Below are 21,610 nucleotides of genomic sequence, written 5' to 3' on the forward strand. Positions count from 1 at the left end.
AAAAAAAAAAAAAAAAAAGAAAAATAATATTAGATCAGTTAATTTGCAAACCTTGTTTTAATGACTACTTACAATATTTGTATTTCCGCAGATAGGTGCATTCTCTTCTCATAAAAAGAAAACAAGAGAAAGGATTACATGGTGCTGTTTCCTAGGAGAAATGTGGAGCAAAACTAATGTGCGATGTTCAAAGTATGACCGTGAAAATCATCCCCCCTCATGTGCTTAGAATTTCAAATATTGGGATTTCATAATTAGAAGATAATTATATGGAAATAAAGTATGCTGCTTTGCTGTTAGATAATCTCATCTTTAGACACATTGGGGATAATATTCTGGTCCCCATGCAGAGAGGACTGCCTTGGCTAATAATTCCCACTCAGCAGTGGGGAAGGATTCACAGGTAAATCCCCACAGGATTTACAGGTAGGGGAAACAATAGTATGGGATCTGTATGGTGTAGCAAAGGGACTCAGGGGTTTGCACTGGCTTGTCCTGGCAGAGTGACCTCAGTGCTTTGTATCCTCTTGTATCAGTGAAGCTCTTGGCCAACATTGGCCCGCTTTTCTGTCTCATCTGAATTGTTCCGTAGTCTCAGCTTTGTTTCCAGTTTCTGCTTCCATTCTTCTCTGAGCCTGAAAATAGAAACAAAATATACACAAATGGAGTATTCATCTCCATGGCTTTTGGTTCAGGGAAGCTTCCTTCCTTTTTATTCTGAAGGTGTCTGTGTATGCATGTGTGTGCATGCATGTGTTCAGGTTTTAAAAGGCATGCAGAAGACTTGCAAATTTAAATATATACATATTTGAACTCTCACTTCTGTTTGAGCACTATTCTAGTCTTAATTCTCTGAAATTTCCCTTGAAAGTGCAATATCTTTAAAGTATAGGAGGGGGGAAAAAAAACTTCAATCTAGAATTATTTACCCAGCAAAGCTATCTTTCAAAAACAGAGGTGAGATAAAGTTGTTTTCAGATATGCAAAAACTGGAAGAATTCACTACCAGCAGATTGTCACATATGACGTGTTAAAGGAAGTCCTTCAAGCAGATGGAAAAATGACACCACATGGAAATCTGCACAGTGGAATGAAGAGCACCTGGAAGGACATCTGTGTGTGTGCGTATTAATACTTTTTTTTTCTTACTATTTAAATCTCTTTAAAAGATGGTCAGTGGTTCATGGGTATTCCCTGGCGGTCCAGTGGTTGGGACTCTGCGCTCCCGCTGCAGGGGGCACGTGTTCTATTCCTGGTCAGTGAACTAGGATCCCTCAAGCCGCACGGCACAGCCAAAAAAAAAAAATAATAATAATAATCAGTTCAAAGCAAAACTGTTAATGATGTAATATGGTGTTTATAACATATGTGGAAGTCAAATTGTACTCTGTATAATAACACAAAGACCAGGAGCGGAGAGATGGGACTATATGATTGTAAGGCTCTTACCCTCTACAGGAAATAATGTATCACTTGAAGGTAGACAGTGATAAGTTAAAGATGTATATGTAAATGTTAAAGCAACCACTAAAATAACACACAGAGATATAGTTAAAAAGCCGAAAGAGGAGATAAAATGGAATCATAAAAAATGTTTAATTCAGAAGTAGGCAGAAAAAGAAAGGGAATAAATAACTGTTGAGAGAAAAAGGTGACAAATAACAAGATGGTAGATTTAAACCCAATCATACCAATTAATGTTAATGACATAAGTAATCCAATTGAAATGCAAAGGTTGACAGATTGCATTAAAAATATCCAAATATATGTTGCCTATAAGAAACTCGTTTTAAATATGAAGACACAAATAGGTTAAAAGTAAAAAGATGGAAAAATATCCCATCTTAACCCTAATCAACGAAGGCTGGAGTGGTTATATTAACAACAGACAAGGTAGAGTTCATAGCAAAGAATATTACCAATGAGAAAGAGGGTTGTTTTGTAATAAAAGGTTTAATTCATCAAGAGTATATAATAATCCTAAACATTTATGTACCTAATACAGAGCTTCAAAATACATGAAACAAAATGTGATAGATCTGTAAGGAGAAATAGACAGATCTGCAAATCTTCAGTACCCATATTTCAACCATCAGTAAAACAGACAAGAAATCAGTAAGGATATAGTTGAACAACACTATCAACCTACTGCTCCCCAGTAATTAAAGGCAGTAACTCCCCAACATCCCTCTTCTGTCAGTGTTTGTTTCTCTATGATAAAAATAACAATGAGGAAACTGAGGCACAGGGAGACTTGCTACTCATCCGGAGGGCTCTTCCTTTGGCATCTTGCTGCTGCTATATTCAATCCTGGATTAAGTGGGAGTGTGGAGGAGGCAGGGGACCTGACATTTGTGAGCCCTGACCTTGGGCCCTGCCCCATGCTGGGTGCTTTAGGCACATTTTCTTTCTTTTCTTTTTTTTTTTAAGATTTTTTTGATGTGGACCATTTTTAAAGTCTTTATTGAATTTGTTACAATATTGCTTTTGTTTTATGTTTTGGTTTTTTGGCCACGAGGCATGTGGGATCTTAGCTCCCGGACTAGGGATCAAACCTGCACCCCCTGCATTGGAAGGCAAAGTCTTAACCAGTGGATCATCAGGAAAGTCTCTACGCACATTTTCTTATTCAAGCCTCAGAACAACCTAATGGACCAGAACTGTCTTCTACAATTTATGAAGGGACAACGTGGAGTAGTGGTGAGGAGCAGAGACTCTCTGGAGCCAGACTGCCCAGGTTCAGATTAGAAGAGGCAGGAGAAGGATAAATAAGAAGTTAGAGTTTTGCGACCTCACCAACCAGAAAGTGTCTTTCCTGCAGTCTTTTTTATGTGCATGGAGAGATCCTGCACACATATATTTTAATGTTTTAGTAAACCACAGTTTGTTTCAGAGCTTATTTGATTCACTCCTTGGCTTACTCCTTGCTTAGAGACAAGGTTTTTGCATCTTCCACAGGTCAGTTTCACTCCACCTGACGCCTTCTGTGTACTGCCCCGGGGGACACACACGTGGCACAGGCCTCAGTGTGGCCTCTGGTGTGCAGCATGCTGAGTGGCCTGGCCTTGGGGGAGGAAGATGGCAGGGACTCCCCAGATGACTGGCCACCTGACTCAGCTTCTCTGAGAATCCCTGGACAAGATGCCCTAACACAACGCCTCAGCAGGTAGGACAGTCTGCTTTTTCTTACCTGTGGCCAGGAATATGGCTGAGCAGGTCTCTGCATGTGGAAGAGGCTGGGTTCGCCTCTAGGGCTCAGGACGGGGTTTTGGAACGTAACAGTGAATTTAACTCTTGTGAGTTCATGCATGTTCTCAGCCCAGCAACCATGGACTGACAGTATGGAGTCACGGGCCCTGCCGTTGGGCCAGCACACAACTGCCCCACCAGCAACTGGCTACACACTAGCTGTGGTCTTAGTGAACAGACAGCAGCTGAGCTGTTCCCTATGAGGGGGTAGACAACCCGACCTGTCCTTCCCTGTGTCCTGTGGGTGACCCCCTGCAGTCATCGAGAGGCAGTATGTGTGAGTGTGGTGAGGTGCCACTGTTTCCAGAGACAGCAACCCTGGTCTGCTCATGTGAGTTACTGCTGTCCACTCGACTTGCTTGGCTAGAACAGGGATGCACACCAGAGGGCTGAGAGCCCATTGGCCCTCCTCCTAGAACCACGCAGGACATCCTGTGTCTTTACCCAAACGAGCACTAAGAATTAATTGGTCACTGTCTCCTTTGCTTGATTGCTCTTCATGGATACATCTGCTGATCTGCTCCCCAAATTTAGTGTAACCCTCACACACTAGAAATGGTGACAGAGAGGAGAGATTTTTCTTTTTATACAGATAAGAACTAGAGTGTACATTTGTTAGCTTAGAAGAATTTATTATTTTGTTTATTTATTTATTGCCGTCGAGCGGCATGTGGGATCTCAGTTCCCCCACCAGGGATTGAACCTGCATCCCCTGCAGTGGAAACACGGAGTCACCAGGGAAGTCCTAAAGAATTTTTAAAATTACTGCCCATATCCATAGATGGTGACAGGACCATATGCATGGAAAATCAAAATAATTATGTCCTCTAGGATGTCCATCTGGCATTCCTCTGGGGAAATCAATTTTGCTTTTAAGAAACAGACAAGTAAGGGTGGGTATGATGTGTCCATGTGGGTTCATGGATTGTAACAGATGCACCTCTGTGGTGGGGCATGTTGCTGGTAGGGGAGGCTGTGTATGGCAGGGGAGAGGGTGTATGAAAGCTCTCTACTTTCTGCTCAGTTTTGCTGTGAACCTAAAACTACCCTAAAAATTAAAGTCTATTTTTAAAAATTAATTATCGATAATAAAAGATAGACAAGCCACATACTTTCCCAGTGCACTTCTTCCCAGGCGATGCTCTTCTGATTCTCGGTAATAAGTCTGTTTGCCAATTTCTCTTTCCCAGAAGCGTTTGAGCTCGTGACAGGTGTTCCGGCAGAAGACCTCCCGGCGGACATACTGATTGTTCATCCCCTGAAAAAGAAAATATCAGCCGAACCCCTGTAGAACACGCTCTCTTGGACTCTGGAAGGTACAGACCCTGCTATTTACCTGAGGGACACCCAGGTCAGGCACAGAACCTCACGGGGGGATACACTGGTTTGTTGACAGGATCCAGGGATGTGAAGGCAGAAGCTCCCTGCTGGAGCCTGGCGTGTCACAGGCACCTAGCAAATAGCTCTGTCCTTCCTTCCTCCTTAGAGATGAACGGCCCCTCAGCTTTTTATCAGCAAGTAGTATGTGACAGGAATTTTATGTCTTTAGTTATCACCACATCCCCATGAGTCAACATTCTCTTCCTCATTTTATAGATGAGACATTTGAGGAGTGATAGAATTCGCTTGTGGTCCCACAACTGTAACTGGCAGAAGGCAGGCTGCACACTTCTGAATGTTTTCAAGCCCTTTACTAAAGAGGTTTGTCACAGAAAATGGTCTCAACATCTGACACAGCCGAGCAAGCAGCTTTGAGGTTTGTGCATGCCTGTGTGTGTGCACACGCTTGTGTGTGAAATCATACATATCAGATACTCAAAAATGCTCACTTTTTTACATGAAGAAACCCCTGCCCAACTCCTAGACCTTGGTTGGTCTAGCAGACAGGTCAAAATCAGGGGCTGGAGGGTGAGAGTGGGTACGGGGAAAGGAGTTAGTGGGCTACTGGAAATGTCCAGGGAGGAGCTATGACCAGGTGGTAGAGGCAAGGGTAATGAAGGCATTCTGGAGGTGGTCAGCGCCACGTGGTAAACAAAGGTGAGGGATGTCAGTGGAGCTGCACTGGCTGTGCCTGTGCAAAGATGGGCAACCAGAGGAGGAGGGCCATGCAGAGTGACCTTGAGCAGTGCTGGACAGAGTTTGAGTTGCCTGGGCGTTAACATCCAAGGTGAAGTACTGAAGGGGCGTCTGGACACCTGGGTCTGGAATCAGCATGAAGGTCTGGATCACAGCTCTCCCAGAGGGACTGACAAGGGCAGTGGGGCAGGGTGGAAGCGGAGAGGGGTTTGAAGCCAGACATTCACTGCAGACCTATTTGTCCATTAACTTGATGCACCTTCTGTTTGACAATAAGTTCTCCAGGCCTCAGGCTCCTCATCTTTAAAATTTCTCTGAAGATTAAATTTGATCATGAATATTCAATTGTTTCGCAGTTTATCAAGTTCTGGATAAATATAACTTTTGTAGTTCTAAAACCTCAAACTGTATAGGTCATAGTGTAATAATTAACAATAAGTAATCATCACAACCTCCCCCAACTTTCTTTCTATAGACATGAAATAATTCTACTTCTCTTCTCTTTTCTTTCTGGATCAGTGTCTACTGACCTTGGCTGACCTTGGAATCACTTGGGGAGCTTTACAAAAAATGAATGCCAGTCCCCAGGGAGTCTGATTTCATCAGCCTGGGTTGTGGCCTGGGTGTCAGGATTTTTAAAAGCGCCCCCTGTGATTCTAATGTGCAGCCAAGGTGAGAGAACTCGGTCTTTGATCCTGTCCTCTTATGCGATGGTCATGTCTGGGTCAGAGCTGGCCCCAGGGACGCTGAGGTAGTGAGGGCTGAGCATAGGGATGTCACAGCAACAGCCATCTTGTAAGGTAAGCACTATTCTGCAGGTAAGAAAGTTGAGTAGCAATTTGGCTTTATCGAGGTCATACAGCTCGTAAGTGGGGCAGCTGTCGTATTCAGGGCCCAGGCCCCACCCACTGCCCCCAGCTGTCCCCTAGGGAGGAGGAAAGTGACTTTCTTATCCCCTGAAAGTGCTCAGTGATCTCATACTTTCCTGGCAAAAGAGCAGAGATCCAACTGACCTTGCAGTAAGCCCCCAGAGTTTTTAGGAAATGTGATTATCCTATGTTTTATTTAAATATATTAAAGCATGTACTGGTGCTCAATAAGTATCTGTTGAATTGAATAAATGCCCCCCGTCTCCAAGTTATCTTTATCCTGAAGAGCTGGCCTGAAAGTGGCAGTGGTCCCTGTGGCAGTGCTTCAGGCATTGAGGGAAAGTCTGTGGGGCCAGTGAGGGGCACCTTGGAGTCACCTGGCCTGGTCTGAGGGCTTCGGGATGCTTCCTAGGGGCAGGGACATTCAGGATGAGTGGGTGGGTAGGAGCACCCAGGATGCAGGAGGAGGACTGTGCAGAGGCCTGTGGTGAGAGCCCCACAGAACCAGAGTGACATAAGCAGATGGGGTGGCCTGGGGCCAAGGTGAGGGAGGGGACTGACTGCAAAGGGGCCTGGGGAACCTTTTTTTTTTTTTTTTGCGGTACGCAGGCCTCCCACTGTTGTGGCCTCTCCCGTTGCGGAGCACAGGCTCCGGACGCGCAGGCTCAGCGGCCATGGCTCACGGGCCCAGCTGCTCCGCGGCATGTGGGATCTTCCCGGACCGGGGCATGAACCCGTATCCCCTGCATCGGCAGGCGGACTCTCAACCACTGCGCCACCAGGGAAGCCCCGTGGGGAACCTTTTAAGGTTGTGGAAATGTTCTGTATCTTGCTTCTCATGATGGTTAAACAACTGTATGCAATTGCCAAAACTTATCAAACTGTACATCTAAAGCAGGTGGATTTTATTACACACAAGTTATGCCTAAATAAACGTAGAAAGGGACTTCCCTGGTGGTCCAGTGGGTAAGACTCCACGCTCCCAATGCAGGGGACCTGGGTTCGATCCCTGGTCGGGGAACTAGATCCTGCATGCATGCCGCAACCAAGAAGTCCTCATGCTGCAACAAAAAGATCCCGTGTGCTGCAACTAAGACCTGGCGCAGCAAAAATAAAAGAAATAAGGGCTTCCCTGGTGGCGCAGTGGTTGGGAGTCCGCCTGCCGATGCAGGGGACGCGGGTTCGTGCCCCGGTCCAGGAAGATCCCACGTGCTGCGGAGCGGCTGGGCCCGTGAGCCATGGCCGCTGAGCCTGCGCGTCCGGAGCCTGTGCTCCGCAACAGGAGAGGCCACAGCAGTGAGAGGCCTGCGTACCGCAAAAAAAAAAAAAAAAAAGAAACGCAAAAAAAAAAAAGAAAGAAAGAAGTATTTTAAACATAAAATAGGCCTAGAGAAGAATTGTCTTCTGTCTTTGGACTGGAGATTCATCCAAGCTCCCCAGCTCTAACCTCCTGGGAGACCCAGCATCTCACTGTTAGGGTTTAGCCCATTCTTTCACGGGTAATGTTTCTGGGAGCATTTGTGTTTTGGTTTTCTGGCTTCTAAAATGTGGACAGCTACTCTACCTTGCAGAAATGTGATGAGGAAGATATCAATAGTTGGAAAGCCCTTTGGAAACACAGGGGATTGTACTTGATAAATAAATGGCTCTATTCGTCTGTATCTGCTCAGCCAAGAACACCATCCACCAGACTGCACTCCTCTCAAGAGAATCAATAGTATTCCTTCCAGTCAATCACCACCAACCCAGAAAAACCATAACTTCATTGACAATTATGAACTTCACAAAATAAATGAGTGCTTAAAGAGAACGACAGTGTGTAACACCTTCACAGAATTCAGTTAAACAAAGTGTGTTGAACTTGTCACCATCTGTGAAGCATTTGTGTTGCACAAAGTTCCAAATGATGTTAGTGAGTCAACTGAAACAAAGGCACATTTGTCCATTGTGAGCGCTAATTGCTGTGCCAACCATTTAATCTCCTAAGTCTCTGGTTACTCAGAGTATTAAACCCAAATTGAGGAATGTGAGAGTTATTTTAAGAAGAATTTTGACGTTATCAATTATTCCTGTGACTCTCGGCTGGTGTGGCTCACTGCATCCCAGCTGACTATGTGTGCCACCAACGTACTTCGTGCATACCCAACACCTCATAAGAGCAACTATTTCATGGTTCTTTTTTTTTTTTTAACAACATTTCAAAAAGCTTCATAAAGATCATGGTTTGAAATAGGGTTCCAGTTCCAGATAAAATGGAGGAAGCACACTCTACCCGTCTCTCCAAAGAACGCAGCTCCAAAGCCTGGACAGAATACTCAGTGCAACTGCTTGTGGACTTCAAGAAGTAAACAGTAGTAGGTGGATTGGAGAAGAAGGCCAGAATTCCAGTTACCACTGAATGGCGCTAAGTTTTCTATTTTTATTCTGGTATCCCCAGTTTAGACTCAAGTCAACAGGAAACTCAGAAGTGGGAACGTGGACAGAGAGAGCTCCAAGCAGTCCTCTGATTCTAGGAAGAAAGGAGACTCCTGATGCTCAGAGAATGAGGGAAATCACTAATTTTCCTTTTCCCTATTCTTGCCCGTCTCCAGGAAATTCCAAGGCGAGGGACCTTGGCAGCAGCAATGGAATCGACCAGCAGCAGGGCCTGCAGAGATGCAAAACCCACCTGCTCTGGTAGGAGGAGCTGTGGTCCTACTGGATGGAGCAGACCCTCGCTGTTTTTTTCTCTCTCTCTCTCTCTCTGTCCTCTCAGCACATGACCCAGGTGTGGATGCAGCCTCCAGAAGTGCACAGCAGAGCAGGTAACTAAAGCCCTAAATTTCTGGCCAGAGGATTGAAAAAGGGGAGTCCAGGGAATTGGAAATTACCAGGGATACCACAGAGGTGGGTATCCTTGAAAATTGCTCATGAGCACCTAGGCTGGCCTGTGGGCTGCACATGTGTGGATCTGATCCCAAACAGCAGAACTTAGTAGAGAGGAAATCACCAATATAGAAAAATTGAGCAGCAGCAGCCAACTAGATCTAAGTGTAATTTATAGATCTCCATCCAATGACGACAGAATACAGATTCTTTTCAAGTGCCCATGAAGCAAATCACAAAAAATAAATTCCTGGAACTAGTAAGTGAGTTTAGCAAAGATGCAGGATATGAGTTTAATACATAGAAATTAGTATATGCTACCAGTGGACAATTGGAAATTGAAAGTAAAAAGACAATACCGGGCTTCCCTGGTGGCCCAGTGGTCGAGAGTCCGCCTGCCGGTGCAGGGGACACGGGTTCGTGCCCCGGTCCGGGAAGATCCCACATGCCGCGGAGCGGCTGGGCCCGTGAGCCATGGCCGCTGAGCCTGTGCGTCCGGAGCCTGTGCTCCGCAACGGGAGAGGCCACAACAGTGAGAGGCCCACATACCACACACACAAACACACAAAAATGTTAAAGCAGAGAAATGGAATGATTTAATTTTGTGTTTAGAAAGACAAGATAGTCTGTGGTGGGGGAAAGGAATAAGAAAGTTTACAATAACTCCCCCCAAATTAAATACTTAGATATAAATCTAACAAAACGTGTTTAAAATATGGTTGCTAAAAACTGTAAAACTCTGATGAATGAAATAAAAGAAAACTTAAATAAATGCAGAGACATATCATGTTAATGGATTGGAAGACAACATAGCAGAGATATCAGTTCTCCCAAAATTAATCTATAGATTTATTGCAATTCTAATAAAAATCCAAATTGGATTTTTAAAAATAGATAAAGACAAACTGATTATAAAACTTATGGAAAGGCAAAAGGACTAGAGTAACTAAAGCCCTTTTGAAAATGAAGAATGAAGTTGAAGGAATTACACTACCTGATTTTAAGTCTTACTATAAAGCTACAATAATGAAGATGTGTGATATCGGCAAAAAAAAAAAAAGACACATCAGAGATATGTCTCAACAAGTAGTGTTGGAACAATAAGACACCAATATGCAAAACCAAAACCAAAACCAAAAACCCCCTAAACCCCACACCTTATATAAAAATTAACTCAAATGGATTATAGATCGAATATAAAATGTAAAGCTATAAAAGTTTTAAGAGAAAATATAGGAGAAATTTTTTTTGTGGCTTGAGGCTAGGCATATAATTCTTAGACATGACAAAAAGCACACTTCATGAAAGAAAAATTAATAAATTGGGCTTCACCAAAATTAGAAAATTTTGCTCTCCAAAAGGAATGAAAAGACAAGATACAAACTGAGAAAAAAATATTTGCAAATCACGTATATGATAAAGGATCTGTGTCCAGAATATATGAAGAACTTTCAAAACTCAACAATTGGAAAGCAAGCAACCCAGTTAAAAGATGGGCAAAACACTTTAGCAGACACTTCACCAAAGAGGATGCCCAGATATCAATTAAGCATGTTAAAAGATGTTGAACATCATAGCCACAAGGGAAATACAAATTAAATGAAAAATGCAGAGATACTGCTACATCCTTATAAGAATGGCCAAAATAAAAATTTATATATTGACAATATCAAGTGCTAGAGAGGAGAGGTATGGAGCAATTGGAACTCTCATACGTTATAACTTATAAAGTTAAACATATTCCCACCATATGACCCAGCAATCCCGTTGCTAGTTATTGCTAGAACGTAAGTTTGCATTTCTCTAAGCTTATTTAGCTTAGAGAAATGCAAACTTACGTTCTAGCAAAAACCTATACACCCACACACAGTTCTATCTGTCATTGCCAAAATGTGGAGACAACCAATAGTCATTGAACGTGTGAATAACTGTTGAACATCCACAGAGTGGAATACTGTGCAGTAATTAAAAAGGAACAAACTGTTGCTACTTTCAATAAATTAGATGAACCTCAAAGGCATTCATGCTGAGTGGAAGAAGCCAATCTCAGTAGACTATATACCCTCTATGATTCCATTTATATGACATTCTCAAAAAGACAAGGCTATAATAATTGCCTGGGGTTAGAGGTAGGGGAAGAGTATAACTGCAAAGCCATAGCATGAGGAAACTGGTCTGTGGGAGGGGAGGGGGTGATGTAATTGTTCTGTATCCTGATTGTGATGGTGGTTACACAGAGCTGAATGTGTGGTAAATTCTTAGAACTGAGAACACACAAAAGAGTCATTTTGCTCTATGTTAATATAAAAATCAAAATTTAAAAACAGAACTATTTTTGACTTTTTGCTATTTGATAAGATACAGTCATTGCAAAGTCTAAAGATTATTTACCATCCCTGAAACACCACTGAACCCTGCTTCTCAATTTTCTCAGCAGCACTGGCATCGCCTAGGAGTTGTTATGAATGCAGAGTTTATCAAGACCAAAATCTGAATCAAAATTTGCATTTTAACCTGATCCCTAGATGATTCACATGCATAGGAAAGTTTAAGAAGCTCTGCTTCAGAATTACAAAGACCAGAATTTAGCACATCCTCTTAAGCATCAGTCTTCTGAGGAGCCCACTGTGGTTGAGAGTCTCTATCGAACATTCCTTGAGGATGTTGGTTCCTCTGGGGCTTTTAGCATCTCTCCCTCCATATGCACTGTTTTCATGTACAAGATTTCATCTTATCAGTGCCGTGTTAAATGAACACTGGCACTGATTTCTGGAGCTCTCACAGAGTTTAGCTTGTTTTGAATGCATCACTTAAATATATAAATTAGATATGGAAAAGCCCCATTAAGATTTCTAAGTCATTCCCAAACAGATGCAAGGTGAGCGTTCAGAGGGAAAGATGAACCCCAGTGGCTGAAAAAGACAGGGTTACAAGGAGTCTATCCATTTGCTTCCCCCAAGAAGTGCAAGATGAACTTCCATCCCAGGCACACTCAAGTTCAGAATCCTTTACCTTTGAGATGAATCTGCTGCTGTCTTGATACAGTGTCAAGGAGGGTGAGTATTGCAGCTCTAGGGTTTGCAAAGTCCACGGCCTGTCCTGAAACCTCAGGGCCTCAACCCTTTATATGCCGAGTGGAGGTGTTTCAGAAATGCCTCAGCCTTTCAAGGTTACAGGCACCAAATTAGTAGCAGAATCACAGAGGTCTCATTCCAGGGACATGGTGACCTGCTTCCTGGTGAAAATAGCTCCCATGGCCTGTTCCCCCTACCCACCCAAGGGCAGGCGAGCTTCTGCCCTGGCAGGCCCTGCAGGGACCATGACTTGGCTGGAACCAGTTATTGTTCAGAACATGCTCTGGATTATCCGTGAGCTTAAACCTGCTGTGCATCAGGCAAAGCGGCCCTCTGCCCTTCAGAGGGTAAACGAGCCCAGGATGGTGTGACAAGTCACACTTTGGGGTCACTTTACAGGACGACTTAGAGATGTGTGTTGCCCTTTGGAGCTGCTAATCCACTCGGGGAGCTTGGTGATGACATTTCACAGTTTGCTTAGTTGTCCCCCAGCAGGAGCAAGAACTGGACACCCATGACCATCTTCCAGCAAAGGCATTAAACTGAGAAGGGCTTCTCAGTTGAAAGGGGCCTTCAAGCCATTTCAAGGAGCTTGTTGTGTTCTTGGGTTAAACATCTGGGATGGTCCCTGTCTGAGAACAGTCAGGTCATCATCAAACCCTGCTAGGCTACTAGTAAGCATGCTTATAACTTAGTTACATGAGTTTCAGTGTCAAAGCTCAAACCTCCACTGCAAAATCTGAGGGCAGTGAAGCAAGTGGAATTGCTGATGTTGAATCTGCAGAGGTATTTTAATAAGTCTTTTCTCTCCGATTATGAATGCCTAATGGAGCAGCAGAACCAGATAGTGCAGTGGAGGTTTTCTCATTGGGGAAAGAGGGAGGTAGATTTGGAAGCAACCCCTCAAAGCCTCACCTATTCAAAATGATAGCAAGAGCAATGCTGATATCACTGGATTATATGTAAAGTAAAAATACCCATTTTGCTTTTAGTGTTTTTCTCTTGGTACATATTATATGCAAACAGAGAGGATAAGATAAAAAAGCTAGTAAAATATTTCTACTGTAAGTTTTTTTTTCTTTCTGTGGTACGCGGGCCTCTCACTGTTGTGGCCTCTCCCATTGTGGAGCACAGGCTCAGTGTCCATGGCTCACGGGCCCAGCCGGACCGGGGCATGAACCCGTGTCCCCTGCATCAGCAGGCGGATTCTCAACCACTGCGCCACCAGGGAAGCCCTACTGTAAGTTTTTAATACCCTTTTCCTCTTTAAAAGAAATCCACAGTGGAACAATATTTAATAGGTGAAAGATTAACTTGAAAGTTTTGTTGTTTTTTTTTTTTTTTTTACAGACATGTTATATGCTGGGAAAACCTTTTTGGTTACATGAGCTTCTTCAAATTTTAGTGAAGCCATAAGCAAGTCCTTTAAGAAAAAACTTATATCAAACTAAGCTTCTGAAGTGTTGCTGTTTCCTCTGTGCTCACAAGTGATCTGAAAACCTACTTAATGCCCTGGCATGGAATTTCACAGCCTCTATAATTTGTTTACTCCAAAGGACAAACATTTATGATTTTCCTAATTTGACTGAATTGACAACACAGAGTCGAAAGATAGACCCATACGATCCATGACATTGCTGAGCCACTGAATTCACCAACCCTAGAGGCTCCCTACCTTAGGAACTCATAATAGTGGGAACGTAAATTTCCTTTATAGTCTAAGTCAGTTGAGATATTCTTTTACATCTTTTTCCTGGAATATAATCTATTCTTTCTCCTTTTCTCTGCTTTCTGAATTCTTCCTCTCCTCCTCTTTCTGGTAAGGCTTCCACACACACTGACTCAGACAGACGTATTGGAAAGGGCATGCACTTGGAGGCTCTGGATTTGGATCTCAGCTCTGTCACTAGTCGATCCACACTAGCTAATTAGTTTTGCTAAGTCCCAGCTTCTTCACTGTAAAATAGGAATGAGTAAACCTGTAGAGAGATATAATAATGGTAAACAATTGTTTTTATTTGTATTATAAATAACTAACATTTATTAACTCTTTCTAGGTGTCTGGTACTGTTCTAAGATTTATAGGTACAAACACAGTATGATATACATCATATACCTATGATCAGGGACTATCATCACTCCCACTTCATAGATAAGAAAACTGTGGCACAAAAGGATAAGCATCTTATCTGAGGCCTTATGGATAGTGAAAGACAGATTGGGGTTTGAATCCAAGCAGCCTGACTTCAAAGCCCTTAATCCAATGTGAGCTCCAGTATTGTTAAAGGTCATACCCAGATTTCTCTAGGTCTCTGCCCTGTGCTTCCATCATCTGTTCCCCAGCGATAAGCTACATAGTGAAGGGGGTTGAGACTTCATGCAAAGCTGTGGGGCTGCCAGATAAAGTGAGAAGAAAGGACACCACTCAGGCCAGACTCCCCAAGGGACATCTCTCGGGAGCAGAGGTCATGGCAGTGTCAGCAGGAGGGCAGCCCATACAAGCTCTGTTGGGGGCTTGCTGTTTTCTTGGTTTGAACTTTTTATTTTGGAATAATTATAGATTCACAGAGAGTTGCAAAGAAATGTACGGGGTGGTACTGCACATCCTTCACCCAGTTTCCCCCAGAGTTAGCACCTTTCATAACTATAGTACAATAGCAAAACCAGGAAACTGTCATTGGTACCATCCACACAGCTTCTTCAAGTTTCACCCATTTCACACGCACTTGTGTATGTGTGTGTGTAGCTCTGTGCAGTTTTATCATATGTGCAGATTATGTGTCCACCATCACAGTCAAGATACAGACTTGTTCCATCGTAAGGATCCCTTGTGTTGTCCTTTTATACTCACAGCCACTTCCTTCCTTCCCTCCACCCACAACCTCTGGCAACCACTAATTTGTTCTTCATCTCTACAATTTTGTCATTTCGATAATGCTATATAAATGGAAATCATGCACTGTGTAAATTTTTGACATTGACTTTCTGCACTCAGCCTGATTTTCTTGAGATCCATTTAAACTGTTGTGTGTATCAGTAGTTTGTTCCTTTGCTGAGTAGTACTCCATGATGTGACTGCATTAGCTTCTTTTTTTTTTTTTTTTTTTTTTTTTTTTTTTTTTGCGGTACGCGGGCCTCTCACTGTTGCGGCCTCTCCCGCTGCGGAGCACAGGCTCCGGACGCGCAGGCTCAGTGGCCATGGCTCACGGGGCCAGCCGCTCCGTCCCCTGCATCGGCAGACAGACTCTCAACCACTGCGCCACCAGGGAAGCCCTGCATCAGCTTCTTTAATTTTTTACCTATTGAAGGATGTTTTAGTGCTTTCCAGTTTGGGGCTATTATACACAAAGCTTCTATGAACATCTGTGTACAGGCTTTTTATGAACAGAAGTTTTCTTTCTCTGGAATAAATACCCAAGAGTTCAATTGCTGGGTCATATGGTAAGTACATGTTTAGGTTTTTAGGAAACTGCCAAACTACTTTCTGGAGTGGCTGTACCACTTTATATTCCCATCCTGCATATATTTTTTTAGTATCTTCCTTTTCACTTGTCATGTTTTGCTTTGTTTTTTAAAAAACTTTTTGTTTTAAAATAATTTCACACTTAACAGAAACTTTGTAAGAACAGTACAGAGAATTCCATATCATCACCAAGATTAACCAAATGTTCATTTTGCCACATTTGCTGTAGCATTTCCTACATCTGTCTCTCTCTCTATACCTATCATCTCTATCCATCCATCCATACATACATACATACATCATCTCCTTTCTGAACTGTTTAAAAGTGAGTTGCAGACATCATGCCCCTTTACTCTTAAGTACTTCATACTTCAGTGTGTATTTCCTAAGAACAAGGACGTTCACTTACATAACCACCATATAGTGGTCAAAATGAGGAAATTTAAAATTATTATCTTACATACAAATGTTTTTCAGATTTTCTCAATGCAGCTGATAGCAATTTGGAATCCAATCCCAGATCGTGTGTATACTGCATTCACTTGTCACATCTCCATTAATCTGGAACACTTCCTCAACCTTTTAATTAATTTATTTATTTGGGTCTTTCGTCACACTGACAGTTTTTAATTCTATAGGTCAGTATTTTGTAGAATACCCCTCAACTTGGTTTTGTTTGCTCTCCTGTCATCGTTAGAATCAGGTTATGGGTTTTTGGCATAAGTACCACTGGAGTGATGTTTCCTGTTCAGAGCACCCTAGCAGGACGCACAGATAGCCATTTGTTTCTATGTTGGTGATGTCTCTGTTGATCATTGATTAACGTAGTGTCTGCCAGTTTTATCCACTGTAAAGTTATTATTTCTCCCTTAATTAATAAGTATTTTGTGGGGAACAAGTAGGAGACTGTAAATATCCTGTTGCTCATCAAACTTTCAGCCTCCAGGTTTAGCACCCACTGATGACTCCTGCCTGAAACATTTTTTGTTATAATGGTTGCAACTGTAATTTTCTAATACCATCTTTCCTTCTACATGTATTAGTTGGCATTCTACAGTAGAGTTTGCTCTTCTCAACTATCTCTCAGTCTATTGGTCTGTCTATATATTGTCAGTGTGGATTCATAGATTATTATTTTATTCAATGGATTATAATCCATACTACCATTTAAAAGTTTGATGCCCAGATTGTTGCAGATTTGGCCAGGGGGAGCCTCTTCAAGCTGGCTTCTGTGTCTTTTGACATGTCCCCATCCTTCTTTGAGGACCTCCTTACTTTTTGGCTCATCTTGTACCTTTCCTGCCCCTTCACTGGAATCAGCCATTTCTCTTTGCAGCCCTGGCTCCTATTCTGGAGAAAGGTGTTGATGCACCAAGACCTGGGTGCTGGGTGTGCTTGCAGTGGAAGAGTCACAGCTTCCGAGCCCTCTCAGCACCCAGGTTTCAGGCTTTCTGAAGCGAGTCATGGGGACGCTGCAGTGCCTGATGCGGCTTGGTTGGTTTCTAGTTGCATTTATTCCTAAGACAGCCCAATACAGTGGAAATGGGACATTTTCTGAGTTGATGGTTTGAACAACTCCCTCCTTGAACTTGGCCTGACCTAGTAGGGCAGCTGCAAGAGCTGTGCAGCTGAAGCAGTCCTTGGAGGACAGGAGAGAAGCAGGGGCCACAGTACTAGGAGAAGACTCTGCCACCAGGCAGAGCATTTGGAAAATGCAGCTGCTTTGCTCCTCACATAGCCCTTGTCCCAGAGGAGACCCTGATAGATGGAGATGTTTTTGCTTCCACTATTGTTGCTGTTGCCATCGTACACAGTCTTTCTCCTTTCTTGGAAACGAGGGATTTATACTGATTCAGTTTTTGATATGGGTTGTCCCAAAATGGTGAAGGAGAATTCCAGGGGTTGCCAGGGCCCAACTGAATCTTGAGATATTTGCATTCAGCGCAGCATATACTCTTGGCTCTGAGAACTGTGTTTTTAGATGTGGTGGGGATGGGCAGGGAGAGAGCGAAATAAATAGCATGAAAACATGCCTCTCCTGCAGGAGATAACAACCCAGCTTAAAAAACCCTCCCCACAAACAGTCCAAGGGAAACCCAGTTAGAGAGACCAGCCTGCACATCAGGAACCCTAACCATCAAGAGTCATTCAGCTCCAGGCAAGTAGGGACCTGGTCCAGCCATCCAGGTGGAACCTGGTCCACCTGGTTCACAAATGAGACTTTGTGAGACACCCCATTTATAAGGAAGGGGGCTGCTTTACTAAACTTGGAGGCTGAGTGGAAGCAAAGAAGTTATGAGTCATTGGTCAGAGAGGGCTGGCAGGAAACACACTTGCAGCCCAGACTGAGGAAGTGGCAGAGCCCCCAGGAAGGGCCATCTCTGTCCTTTGCGATGGGGTTCTAAGAAGCCCCTCATTAGAGGAAGTTGCTTTCATTCAACGCTGAGCTGCAAGTACTGCCCCTCAACAATGTTACCTTTTACAGGCAAGTTCAAGGTCAATAAGGCAGAAATTGGGGAGCCAACACATTTCTTTAGATGATCGCAACCTCTTACTAACCTGGGTTTTGCAACACTGGAAGTATTTATGTGGGTTGCATGATGTTTCTAGCCCTCATTTGGCTGCTTTTCTGGGTTAAGCTGACTGGACCAGGAAAGGCCTTCCCAGGGCTGGTAGCCCTGAACTTTCCTGTTAACGTAATGATGGTCTCTCTTCCTAATACTCCATGGAGTGAGTTCCATTCCCTGCAAAAGCTCACAATGCTTTACACATGACATATTAGTTATCCCGTTGTTTCCTATTTGGAAGGAATGTAAAATTAGTAAGAAGATAGAATGTTTGAATTTAAGTAGAAGAGGCTAATTTTTTATGAGAGAGGGTGGGGGAAGATGAAACTAATATTTATGTATGTTATATTGTGAAGCATTTGATGTTATATTGTGGTTCTTCACTGACTGTCCTCACATGAGTTTCTTGTCCCTATTTTATAGACATGAAAACTGAGTCTGGGAAAGACTGAACAACATGACCGTGATCCCACAGCTGTAAGTGGCAGAGCTGAGGCTCAAACCTATGTCAGTCTGACCTCAAAGCCTGCAGGTGCTCTTAAAGCTGGTATGTTTGTATCTGGTTGAAATTGGCCCATATATTAGGCACACAGAATATAAATAGTAACTAGCCTTATAAAACATGATTAACATTGTGTCATTTGAGCCATACTTGACTAAGACATGTCAACATCCCTGGTCATCTTCATAGGGAGGAGGGTAGGGGATTCAAAGTTAAATCTTTGACACTTAAATAGAAAATGACTATAGCCAATGTGGTCAATTAAAAAAACAGATGACCAAATAAATGTCCAAATAGAGTGGGATTGTTGGGTTTGATCAACAGAAAGTGAGGGCTTGGAGTCTAACACTGTGGGTTCTGGAATCCAGTTTATTCCAAGTGATTCCTGACAGCTCAACGTCATTAGCTGTGCAATCTCTGTTAGGATGTGGCCAAGCATTGAATGGGAAACAAGAAACTCTGATGAGTGTACAGCCCAAAGACCATACCACCAAGCACAGACAGAAAGGGGTTTACATGGCCAAGATTACAAAGGTATGATGACTTTCCCACACAGCATCTTGAGGAAAGTCCTGACTGCAAATATTCCAGTCTATTATCCCTTGAGGATGATGCTACCTAAAGATGATGGTCTGTCTTTTTTCGGTTTTTGAAATATGGTCACCATAAGCAAAGAGGTCTCTGTATGGCTGGGCCAAATCCAAGAGAAGTCTGGAGGTTGTGTTAGGAGTCTACCGCAGGCCTCTGTCCCTGACTCTGCCATCTCTGGGTGGCTTTAACCTTAAACCTGTGCTCCTTCACCAGGACCCATGGGTTGTTAAATAGGAAGCAGCTGAACATCTTTCATCTCCCTCTATCTTCTCTCAGCAATTCCTTTCCCAGGCGTGATTCCTTACTTCCAGGCTCCACTTAGTGGACCGCTCCACCTAGTGGAGTGGTCAGGAGCCCTGAGTCATGATTGTGATCCTGCATAGCTAAGCATTTAATACTGGTTTTGTAGGATATTTTTTAATTCACAAAGTGCTTTCAATCACATTGTCTAATGAGTTATCAACAAGGGTGAGGAGAAGTGATAAGAAGTGCGGCAAAGGTGACAAAAGGCGTAAGATGAGCTTGGGAAGTGACCTAAATGATGCCGCTCCTCTGGTGAAGGAGGATAATGTTTGTGAGCCGGCCCCTGAGTGCCAGGCAGCCTGGGCAGAAGCAGAACAGGATTTGACAATCACTGACCCATAGGTCAGTGATTTTCCAAGACCCTTGCCCACAGCAGACCCCAACTGATACAGAGCCAGGAACTGGAATTTCTCTAAGAGACATACACGGCAAATGCTGACAGAAACTTCCCTCTGAGGCTTCAAATGCCTTCATGTGGTCAGGACCATGGGCCCGCTTTGTGATGCATTTATGTGTCCTCCTGGAGGTTTACCTTTAAGAACCTCATTTAGAAACATGCCTTGCAGAAGATAAGAGTTGTGAAATTGACAGGGCCTGGGCTTGTGTCTCTCTTGGCCTGACCTTTTCCACCCCTTTATGAATCTGATCCATATTCCATTACCTTCGGAGAAGCTGTTCTTACTTGGCAGGGAGGGGGTGCCAGTGAGTGAGCCACCTGGATTACACCAGCATTTTCGCCAGAGTCTTCCGTGTCATCCTCTAAAGAAAAATGAGAGTAGGGGAAGATTTTCTGGCAGTGGCATGGGGAAGATTATTTTGGGCAAGGACTTTCTGAGGTCTTTCCAGACACTAAAAATGAGGCTGCTGAGTCCAGGCACCTCTGGCCAAGCACGTCCTTACTGTTTCAAGGGTACAGCTCGGGAAAGGTGGAGGCGGCCTGCAGAGCAGCAGCTCTCTGGCCAGTCCCTAGGCTGGCTGCATGGAGAGGGGGTCAGGCTGGTAACAGTGTGATGGAACTCCTCCTCCACTCCCTGCACAGGATGTAGGTGAGTGAGAACTTGTGTGCGGGGAGCGGCGTGCTGATGCCCTCTGTCAGGAGTGCAGCTGGTGATCCGTGAGCCAGCACCCAGCCAGGGCTGCCTCTGCACAGTGGTGATGCCAGCAGTTGGACCTGAGGACCTCCTTCCACCCACAGTCAGGACCCTGTGCTCTACAGGATTTCCTGTCAATGGTCTGCTCACTGTAGTGATGAGATGTGACCTGCTGCATAAAATGGGGCTTTATACCCCATAGAGCGATAATACTATTGTTTCAGGTTTGAATGGTGAACTTGACTATTTCCAGTTGCTCCATACTCAGCACCTCCTGCTCTGTGCTTTTTCCCTTTGTGCAGTTGTCTCTTCAGGCTATGGGCACCATGGTCTGTGGGGGTTATGTCCTGTGTGTCCTGGTGTGTTTGCCCCAGGCACCTAGGACAATGCTTTGCATATAGTGAGCATGTTTTTATTTCCCCCTACTAAATGTTTTTAGCTTAAAGAAAATCAGTAACAGTAGATTTACTTTGATCCAAGTCCACATGTTTGGGATGAGAATGGGGCTGGGGATGAAGAGTTATAATGTAGTATGGGATTTAAGGGCCTAGAATGTGGAATCAGTGTTGGAATCTATCTTCACCTACCAGCTGTGTGGTCTTGGGCAGGTTAGTCACCCTCTCTGAGTTTCAGTTTCTTTTTCTGTGAGATAGAGGTAATAATAGTTACCCAACACTATCGTTGAAAGCATCAAATGGGATCATGTGTGTACAAGTTTTCTAGCACAGTTCCTGGCAGAGTAAGCCCACAATAGATGGATGAGTATTAGAAGCAATTATGAGAACATTAAGAACCACAGGGGGGGCTTCCCCGGTGGCGCAGTGGTTGAGAGTCCGCCTGCCGATGCAGGGGACGCGGGTTCGTGCCCCGGTCCGGGAAGATCCCACATGCCGCGGAGCGGCTGGGCCCGTGAGCCATGGCCGCTGAGCCTGCGCGTCCGGAGCCTGTGCTCCGCAACGG

At 43.8% G+C, this 21,610-nt stretch overlaps 1 protein-coding gene and 1 long non-coding RNA gene across 6 annotated transcripts in view; one reads left to right on the top strand and one right to left on the bottom strand.

The window, feature by feature from the left end:
* Positions 1 to 532: 532 nt before the first annotated feature.
* Positions 533 to 4,559, bottom strand: FAM240A (family with sequence similarity 240 member A). Its single transcript, XM_024123792.3, has 2 exons — positions 4,362 to 4,559; positions 533 to 635 (listed from the first exon to the last, which is right to left on the bottom strand). The coding sequence occupies exons 1-2, from the start codon at positions 4,502 to 4,504 to the stop codon at positions 533 to 535; spliced, it is 246 nt and encodes an 81-aa protein (XP_023979560.3). The 5' UTR covers positions 4,505 to 4,559.
* LOC114484185 (uncharacterized) overlaps positions 619 to 21,610 on the top strand; it is a 36,016-nt gene continuing 15,024 nt past the window's right edge. Inside the window, exons 1-6 of one of the 5 annotated variants that reach the window (XR_008615652.1) lie at positions 619 to 2,700; positions 2,959 to 3,166; positions 4,440 to 4,565; positions 4,846 to 5,005; positions 8,786 to 8,998; positions 18,587 to 18,640. This is a non-coding gene — a long non-coding RNA (uncharacterized lncRNA). Of the gene's footprint in view, positions 3,167 to 4,439; positions 4,566 to 4,845; positions 5,006 to 8,785; positions 8,999 to 18,586; positions 18,641 to 21,610 lie in introns of all 5 variants that reach the window. The other 4 variants (XR_008615654.1, XR_003676787.2, XR_008615653.1 and 1 more) reach the window with 4 other exon arrangements.

Source organism: Physeter macrocephalus, chromosome 18 (assembly GCF_002837175.3).
Source record: "Physeter macrocephalus isolate SW-GA chromosome 18, ASM283717v5, whole genome shotgun sequence".
Lineage (NCBI taxonomy): Eukaryota > Metazoa > Chordata > Mammalia > Artiodactyla > Physeteridae > Physeter > Physeter macrocephalus.